General features: G+C 36.1%; 1 protein-coding gene across 1 annotated transcript; it reads right to left on the reverse strand.

Moving 5' to 3' along the window:
- Window positions 1–4044: 4044 nt before the first annotated feature.
- On the reverse strand, window positions 4045–8283 carry LOC113925734 (oligosaccharyltransferase complex subunit OSTC-like). Its single transcript, XM_035727070.1, has 2 exons — window positions 8238–8283; window positions 4045–4875 (listed from the first exon to the last, which is right to left on the reverse strand). Exons 1-2 carry the CDS (start codon window positions 8281–8283, stop codon window positions 4370–4372), a joined length of 552 nt encoding a protein of 183 aa, XP_035582963.1. The 3' UTR covers window positions 4045–4369.
- Between the last annotated feature and the right edge of the window lie 2069 nt (window positions 8284–10352).

Consider the following 10352-nt stretch of genomic DNA (forward strand, 5'->3'; position numbering starts at 1 on the left):
AAACTCTAGAGCATTCCCCAAAAAAGTAAAAAAAAAAGAAGTATAATTGATATGCTGATAAACACTAATATGTTATAAAAGGAGAAAAGAAGGAATAATATAAAATGCTCAATTAAAACTACAAAAGGCAGAAAAATAGTGGAAGACAAAACAGAAACAAAGAAAGGGCAACAAATAGAAAACAGTAAGAAATGTGGTACTATTAATCCAAAGATATATAAATCACTCTAAATATCAATAATCTAAATGTATCAATTAAAAGACAGAGATAGAATGGATAAAAAAATTAATAACTACATATTGTCTACAAGAAATCCACTTAAAATAAAAGACATTTATAGACTAAAGGTAATTGGATAAAGAAAATTTTACTGTTAACATTATCAAAAGAAAACAGGAATAGATATATTAATTTCAGACTTCAAAGCAGGAAAACTTTTAAGTGGCAAAGAAGGGTGTTACATAATCATAAAGGGATTATTCTTAAAGAGAACATAACATCCTTAATATGTATGCCTTTAAGAACAGTGTCAAACTATGTGAGGCTAAAACCATTAGAATTGCAAGGAGAAATAGATGAATCCACTTTCATTATTGGAAGGACTTCAGTACCACTCTATTAGAAATGAGCAGATCCAGGAGGCAGAAAATCAGTATGAACATAGTTGAACTCAATGATTTACCTTCATATGCCTGTTAGAATTGTCAAAATGCAAACACTGAAAACACCAAAGGGTGGTGAGGATGTGCAGGAACAGGATGTCTTCTACATTGCTGATAGGAATGAAATACATTGCAGCCACTTTGGAAGACAGTTTCTTGGTTTCTTAAAAGACTAAGCCTACTTGGGTATGATCTAGCAACCATGCTCCTTGGTATTTACCCAAAGGAGATCAAAACTCATATTTACACAAAAACCTGCACAGGGATGCTTATACTATCTTTATTCATAATTGCCCAAACTTGGAAGCAACCAAGATGTTCTTTAGTAGGTGAATGAAGGGGGGGAATCGGAGGGGGAGACGGACCATGAGAGACGATGGACTCTGAGAAACAAACTGAGGGTTGTAGAGGGGAGTGGGGAGGGGGGATGGGTTAGCCCGGTGATGGGTATTAAAGAGGGCAGGTATTGAATGGAGCACTGGGTGTCATATGCGAACAATGAATCATGGAACACTACATCAAAAACTAACGATATAATGTATGGTGATTAACATAACATAATAAAATAAAATTTAAAAAAGAAAAAACAAATGGGGAACATCCAGACAATGGACTCAATAGTGAAAGACATGAACTACCAAGCCATGAAAAAACATGAAGAAACCTTAAATGTACATTATTAAGTGGAAGTAGCTGATCTTAAAAGAGTATATACTCTATGATTCAAGTATATGACATTCTGGAAAAGGCAACTCTATGGAGTTAGCAAAAAATCAGTGGTTTTCAGGTGTTGGGGACAGGGGAGATTTGAATAGGTGAGACACAAAGGATTTCCAGGGCAGTGAAAATACTCTGTGGGATACCATCATGATGGGCACATGTCATTATACATTTACTCAATTCTATAGAATGTACACCAAGTGTGAACCCTGGTATAAACTATGGAGTTTGGGCGATTATGATGGGTCAATATAGGTTCATCAATTGTGACAAATGTACCAATTTGGTGAGGAATGTTGATAATGGGGAGGCTATGTATAGGATGGTCCTCGACTTAGATGATTTCTTGATTTTACAATGGTAAGAAAGTGATACATATTTACTAATAACCATACTTCGAATTTTGAGTTTGGATCTTTTCCCGGGCTAGGCAGTATAATCTTTCATGATGCTGGACAGTGGCAGCCAGCCATGGCTCCCAGCCAACCACGTGATTACAAGGGTGAACTACCGATACACTTACGACCATTCTATACCCAGTACAGTCTTCAATAAGTTACATGAGATATTCAGCACTTTATTATAAAATAGTCTTTGTGTTAGATGACTTTGCCCAACTTTAGGCTAATGTAAGTGTTCTGAGCACATTTAAGGCAGGCTAGGCTAAGCTATGATGTTGGGTAAGTTAGGTATATTAAATGCATTTTCAGAGGCACCTGGGTGGTTCAGTCAGTTAAGCAACTGCCTTTGGCTCAGGTCATGATCCCAGAGTCCTGGGATCCCGACTCCCTGCTCAGTGGGAAGCCTGCTTCTGCTCCTCCTCCCTGCTCATGCTCTCCCTCTCTCTCTTAAATAAATAAAATAGTTTTAAAAAATTTAAAGAATGCATTTTCAATGTACAATTTGCCAATTTATGATAGGGTTTTTTTGTACATAACCCATCATAAGTCAAGGAAGACCAGAATGTGGGGGGTAGGGAGTACAGGGGAAATCTCTGTACCTTCTTCTCAGTTTTGCTATGAACCTTACACAGCTCTAAAAAAATAAAGACAATAAAATTAAAGCAAAATAGAACAACAAAGATCCCTCCAATGGTTTCTCGGCTACTAAAAATAACACTTAAACACCTGACCACTGTTTTTGAGGCCCTACAAGATCAATTCTCTACTCAATTTGATTCTTATAACTCTTTCTCTCCCTTCCTCTCCTCCATCTATATTGATCGTGTTTTTCAAATTCAGCGAACATTTTTGCTTAGAACTGAACAGACAGGGCAAATACTCTGAGTTCTGTGCTTGAGACAGCCTCTGTTTTGACCTTCTTCTGGTCATACCCCACTTCAAAGGGCCAGAAGTCCATGGTATACTCACCTCTTCTGGACTGTGTTGTTTATCAGACCTGGAATTTTCTGTCCTTTTGGGGCCTATTTGGCAGATCTGTCCTCCAGAGGGCAGATTGCCTCACATGTGTTAACCCACCCCACCACAGGTGTTTATGGGTACAACCATGGACTGGTGATGGCCAAGGGGTTGCTGTTCTTCTGGGTTGGGGTTGCGGACAGCACTTTAACCCACAGACTATGGTGTCCATAAGGAGGAACGTAAGGTCCCTCACAGTGCAGAGTGGGGAAAAAAGAAAGGCAGACTGTGGGCCTAGGGTCTGGAACCAAAGTCTAGCTCTCCCTGCATAGGCACATTCCTGCATGATAATGCAAGATGTCTAGAATTTTAAATTTAATGTGACTCTCCAGGTTTTCATGGAGATGTATTCGTCAAAGATGTAGGTGGTACGTTTTTTTATTTACCTATTGTTTAGTTTTAGTGTTGTTTTGAAAATAACTTATAGATAGAAATGCTGAAAATAAACAAAGTATATTATTTGGTAAAATAAATACCTGACTGGCTCTTAAACATGGCTTTTTCTCCTTTACATTGTCAGAAGAATTACTCATTACTACTAATTTCTTGACAGGATTTTTATTATTTTACATAATTTATATTACTAGAAATATTTATGAATTCTAAAAGTATAACTGCATATAATTTTTTTACTCTTTTAGTTGACCAAAGTTCAATTCACAATAAGTTGATTTTTTTAAAATGAGAAGCTAAGAAAAATTATGGAATGCTTAATAATAAAGTATGACAATTTGGAAAGTTAGTCATTTCTTTCTTTTGTGCACAGACATTAAAACTAAGTGAACATTGGTGAAACTCATAAAAACAAGCAAAGAAATCAGTGCAACAAATTAATATATTGTAGACCATTTTCCACACCTGTATGGAATATTTTCCCCATGTCCTCATTATATATTATAACCTTATTTTGAGAAATTTGCTGACTTTAAGATAAATGACCTTATGCTACTTCATAGTGAACATCAGAAATTATGTGTGTAGTAATGTTCACCTTTTAATATTTTTTTTTACTAATGAGAAAAATTATTTATTTCTGCTCCTTTCATACAGCTTATTGTGCACAAAAACAGTCTTACATACATATCTGAATAATGTACTGTCACGCACTCTGTTTAAAGGCAAAGCACCATAGGTAAAGCTGATCATCTGTGCAAAGTTCTCAGCTTTTGGGATCTTGCTTCCTGATTTTTTACATTCATTTTTCAAAGTTGGAAATGTCATCTCCAAAAAATGTTAAGGGGGCTGTAAAAAATAATCACTTTATTCAATATTACAGTTGTAGAAATGGAGTATATTTTAAGAAATGAAAAACTAAGAAGAAAATGTCACTTAACGTCATTGGTACATCAGTATAGGCCAGCAGGAAAAAATACTGTGATAAGCTTGTCTCTTTGATACCAAGCATTCTAGTTCAAGCTTTAATATGCTTCCGATTTTTCACTAGATGCTTCTTTTCTGCTGTTTCACTCTTTTCCCATATTTCACATCAGAGGATTGGTACAGCCTTTAAAAAGTTCATTAACAGGAGCAAATCCAATATCCACTGATTTCTTCTCAAAAGGCATTTTTTAACCCATCAGATAGCCCGGCAGTTTAATTCTCATGAATACTCTAGCCATGAAAAAACTCAATAGGACACACACGAATCCAATGAATAGAAGAAGAAATCTATTGAGTTGTGAAATGTTTGGTGCATTCCCTCGGTCCAGGATTATAAAACCTAAACCTCCCATTGTAAACAGAAAGCTGGATGCAAGTCCTTCCATAATATACTGTCCATTTACTCTGTAGGCCAAGAAAGCTACTAGTCTCTGATGTCCACGTTCATCGGTCATAGAACCAACACTTGGAGGCTCAACAATAACATCATAAATTATTCCTCCGGTGATGAGGAAGTAAGACACCACCATCAGAGCGTACACCGTCATGGCCGACGGCATGTGCACCCAGGGCGGTTTCTTCAGCTTCAGGTTGGGGCATTCGAGTACTAAGAACGGGACGCGGTACAAAGTCTCCACGCTTGCGGCGGCAGGGGCTTCTGCAGATCTCAAGCCACCTTTTAATATTTTTGACTCTGGGTAAAATTATAATCCATGGGCTTTTCTAATTTTCCTATAAGTTCAACCATGCAATTTTTTTCTCAAGGAAAATTAACCCTAACAATTGATAAAGTGCTCACAACTGAAATATACTTAATATATCCTAAACTGTTATGCTGTCATTTCTTTATGGATATTTAGATTTGCATACACAAAACCAATGTTTTGGTAACAGCACCAAGTATTTCATATGTAAGACATTATTCACAGTATGTTTCCTGTTATTTTGCATAGCATTATTCTTTGTGAAAATATTGTTTTGGCCTCAGGAGAAATATTGCAATTGAATGCACAGCAATATATTTTTGGTATGAAGCCATGGTACTATGGTTTAATTTTTTTAAAATTACCTTGGCAGTCAAGTCAACAGAGCTAAGGTACGAGAGAGAGTCAGAGAGAGCGGGAAAGGGGAAAAGAGGAATAAATTATAGAGTACATAAGCAATTTAATTTTATTCTTAAATCTGACAGTCAATTTGTTAATAGATATAAGAAGCTAACTTTTTAAAAAAAAATATTACTTGGCCTTCTACGTGGCATGTGTCTTTTACATAAATTACCTGTAGTTTATATATTGGAAGTGTAAACTATAAAATGGATGTTGAAAATTAAGTGATTGCTTCTTCGTAAGATAATTTCACCTTAATGGTGTATATTGTTGTGAGTTTAATGATAATAACTATAGAACTCTTATTAGTTCTTTTCAGGTTTTTTTTTTTTAATATTTTATTTATTTATTTGACAGAGAGAGACATAGCGAGAGAGGGAACACAAGTAGGGCGAGTGGGAGAGGGAGAAGCAAGCCTCCCGCGGAGCAGGGAGCCCAATGTGGGGCTCGATCCCAGGACCCTGGGACCATGACCTGAGCCGAAGGCAGACGCTTAACGACGGAGCCACCCAGGTGCCCAGTTCTTTCCAAGTTTTAATTTTTCTTTAGAGAAAGAAACCTGTCATTGTCAGTAAAGAGAAGTTATAAACTACTGTTTTACCTTTCCCAATCCCAAGCTTCCATGTATTTTCACATAACATTTACATTAATGTGCGTGTACATGTCTTAGTATGGCCAAACTCCTCTATTCATAACCACCTCTCTGTCCCACCGTTTCTGTGTTCCCTTAGTGTCTGGTAAATTGCCTTGGGTTCACTAATAATGGAATAATGGAATACATATTTGTTGAATAAACATGTCCTGGGCCAAAAAGTCAAAATCCTTTAAATAATTAAACTGGCTTAAATGTCAAAACATTTTAAGCACGTCTGATTGTGCATATATACAGACATCTGGCAAAATTATTCTTTATAAAAATCTTAGATGTCTCAAGATCTTGATGTGTTTCGACAAGTAAGCAATGAATGTGATTCTATTTTTGCTTTATATCAAAATGACACAGGTACATTGTCTTGTCGTAAAGATCAATAGTGCCTGGGCGCCTTTTTGTAAAATTTGCGGTAACAATTTCAACTTGTTTCTGAAAGGATACATTTCCATAATGGACTCTCCATACATTTGCAAACACCCACTGACTGTATGGTCAACCCTCTCTCCCAACGTGTTTGCCGTATCTGCATTTTCTTTGGGTTCAGTTCTTAACACAGTCCTATTGCTTCCACGTGAAATGTTTTCTTTGAAGTCAGCGGAAGCTCTGCGTGTGGGAGAGATTCATGGAGTGTGGAGAGAGATGAGAATTGCAAATGTGATTCTGAAACATCATAAAAAACATGCTTATTCAAAATTTAAACAACTAAGCTTATAGCTGATATATAATGTCAATGCATTTATATTCCAAAACCTCCAACATGACTTGATTCTTTGTTTTGCTTGCAGTGATTGTTTCTAATACCTTTAGGATATAAAATTGTAAATGTCAGCAACAACCTCAGTGAGTTTCTATGTCCTTGTTTATGAGACTGCGCAAGCAGCAATATTTTAGCATCACATATACACCTCAAACCTATCATGACTCCAAATATCTAAGCTTTTCTTCTTATACCCCTCCATTTTTCCTCTCTACTATTGTATTGCTATTGCTCCTTCCTGAACATTCCCCTCTCGCCCATCTTAACAGCTATCCCTCTATTTGTCTTCTTTTTTACAGGCGACAAACTTGAGGATACCAGTAGTCCTTACCTCCGAAACCTCTCCTCTCATATTCTTGAACCCACTCCTACTGTCATCCCCACCAATCCACTTGTCTTTAACAAAGACTTCAGTGACCTCCACACTACTCAGTCCTCATTTAATTGCTTGATGACCCACTCTTTCTTGAAACACTTTCTTACTTAGCTTTTTTGTTAAACTTTTTTTTTCATCACTTGGCCATTCAGGACACTCTCACCATGCTGTTTCTTCCTCACCTCTCTGTTCTCTGTGTGTTGTGCTCTAGGGCTCAGTCCTTAGTTTTCCTCTTCTTTTTTCTACCTACATTTATCCTCTGGTGGATTTCATATGGTCTTCTACTTTTAGCTTGCTTGAGGGCAGATTATTCCCAAATTTTATTTCCAGCCCCAGTCTCTCCAGATTTGTATAGCTGACTGTACATAGACATCTTAAACTGAACAGCTCAAAAATGAACTCCTTGTCTTCGTCTTAACCACCCCTTAAAAACCTGCTTTTCTGTTGTTTTCCCCACCTCAAGCAGATAAACATCATCCTTCCAAATGTTCCAGCCCTAAATCTAAGAACCATCATGAACTCTTTCCAGCTCCCCATTCTATCCTTGAACAACATCAGAGTTTTACCTTCAAAATGTATTTGTAATCTGACTACTTCAAACCTCTTCCATTGCTACCACTCTGTTCCAAACCAGCATTGTCTCTTTCTTGGATTTCTATCATTGCCTCCTTACTGTTTTCCTGATTCCATGATCACCACCCTTCAGTCTATTCTCCACATAGATGTCAAAACAATCTCATTAAAATTAAAAAAAAAACAACTATCATCCCTCTCATCAGAACTCCCCAATATTTGATGTACTTACAAGGGGCCTACCAGGTTCCACATGTTCTGTCCATCCAGCTTCTTCTGAGACCTGATATCCCACCACTCTTTGCTCACTCCCTCCGGTCAGTCTGGCCCCTGGGAGCTTGTTGAACATGACTGCCAAGCACCAGCCTCAGGATTTTTAGACTATTTTCCTCTGCCTGAAACAGTTTCCCCCAAGATTTGTACACAGTTCACTTCTTCACTTCTTTGAGTTATTCATTTATATGTCTCCTTGGCAATGCCTTTCTCGGTACCTTATTTAAATTTCATACCCTCCCCTTCCCCCAGCATAATACCTCAACATTACCCTTTCCTGTTTTGTTTTTCCTTAGCACATAGAGTAGTCTCCTCTTACCCGTAGGGGATACATTCCGAGACCCCCACTGGATGCCTGAAGCCATGGATCATACCAAACCCTATATATACTATGTTTTTCCCTCTACATACATATACCTATGATAAAGTTTAATTTATGAATGAAGTACATACGAAATTAACAACATAATAATAAAATAGACCAGTTATAAATGTAATAAAAGTTATGTGATTGTGGTCTTTCCCTTTCAAAATATCTTACTGTACTGTACTCACCCTTCTTGTGATGATGTGAGATGTTAAAATGCCTACGTGATGAGATGACGTGAGGGGAATGACATAGACATCATGAGATAGCGTTAGGCTGCTACTGACCTTCTGACCGTATGTCGGAAGGAGGATCATCTACTTTTGGACCATGGTTGGCTGCAAGTAATTGAAATCTCAGAAAATGAAACTGCACAGGGACTGCTCTACTTCTCATAACTTTATATATATATATACACATATATATATGTAAAATCTCATTATATATGAGATTTCATATATAATATATGATATAGTATATGTATATAATTGGTTTATCTTTTTTATTCATAGTCTCCCCACATCAGATCTAAGTTATATGGAAACAGACAGAGATTTTTGTTTGTCTTATTCCCAACTGTATTCTCATCACATAGAACACTGCCTGATACATTGTTGTTGAATGGACGAAAAGACCTCCAATTAGATCAAATCACCCGGTAGATAATTTTATTTTGTAAACTATTTGATTGAAAGTTGCGGAGCAATATAGTGCTTGTTTTTGAAAATTTTCTTTCACTAATCTGTGATTTTAGTCATTTTACCCTTTCTTTTTGACAACATTCTCTTTATGTTGGTAATAATCTTTTTTTTTTTTTTGAAAGCCTTTTGTGTCTGAGAGTGATTCATAGAAATGGTAGTGTTCCCAGGTAGTGCTACGAATGTGGCCTATTATATTCTCCATAGTAGCTCTTTTCGTATTCAAAATTCCATATGATGACAGAGATTCTTATAAGATCTAACAATAATTTTTGGTTACTTAGACAAAGATACAAGTTTCTTTAGGTTTCTGAACAAATTTCCTTAAGCAAATATTAAAAGTTTAAAATTAATATAGTTATAAACATCACTATATGAAGGATTATTTTTCCCAGAATATTATTTGATATTAATGGATAACTTGGACTCAAACATGTTTTGGTTAAAACTCTCTGTTAGCCACTTAATAGCTGAGGAGTTTAGATATTTAAACTGAGTATCAGGTAGTTTTACCTACTATGTGTATAATTCACACCTACAGGAAACTGCATGTTTTATAAATTTACATTTCAAGATTTAGTACATCACCATGATCCCAGAAGACCCCCATCTCTCCTAATATCTAGCTCCATTGATTCCCCAGTAGTATCCAATATCCTGAAATTTTACACCACAGATTCTCACTGCTTGTATTGGAGTTTTATAGAAATTGAATCATATGAAAAACTTTAGATTTTTTTAAATTCTTTCACTCCGTATTATGTTTCTGAGATTTATACATGTAGTAATGTCGACTGTGGTTTATTTACTTAATTGTTACAGTTTTTCACTGTAAGACGAGGTCACAATTTATTTAATGCCTTTATTTTCGGTGGCCATTTGGGTGTTTTCATTTTGGGCCTATTATAACAATTGCTGTAGGAACACTTTTATACATGACTCACAGTTGTATATGTTTCTACTGATTTATAACTACGATTTTAAGTAGGTTTAGAATATATGTGTGTGGAGTTAAATATGACTGTACAGATTGTTTCATCTATTCTTCAACCTTGTTTTCTTCAGACTTTTAAAAGTGCCACCATTCGACCTGTGTATTGACTAGTGTTGATTTGCATCTCTTTGATTGTTAATCAGCATATTTTTATGCTGTTGATCTTTTGTGAAATGCCTGTTCAGGTGGTTTGCCCATTTATAATATTGAATTGCTGGTGAATACAATATTGATTTGTAGGAGTTATTAGTACACTTAGGATATCAATTGCTTGTTTGATAAATGTATTTGAAATATCTTCTTCACTCATTGGCTTGCATTTTCATAATCTTAACGTTGCACTTGGATAAAAAAATTCTAAATTTTAATATTTTA

Source organism: Zalophus californianus, chromosome 4 (genome assembly GCF_009762305.2).
Source record: "Zalophus californianus isolate mZalCal1 chromosome 4, mZalCal1.pri.v2, whole genome shotgun sequence".
Taxonomy (NCBI): domain Eukaryota; kingdom Metazoa; phylum Chordata; class Mammalia; order Carnivora; family Otariidae; genus Zalophus; species Zalophus californianus.

Coding starts and splice junctions, on each gene's coding strand:
- LOC113925734 (XM_035727070.1), bottom strand. CDS start 8,283: ATGGCTTCAGGCATCCAGTGGGGGTCTCGGAATGTATCCCCTACGG. Junction 4,876..8,237: donor TCGGAATGTATCCCCTACGG/GTAAGAGGAGAC, acceptor AATTTTACCCAG/AGTCAAAAATATTAAAAGGT.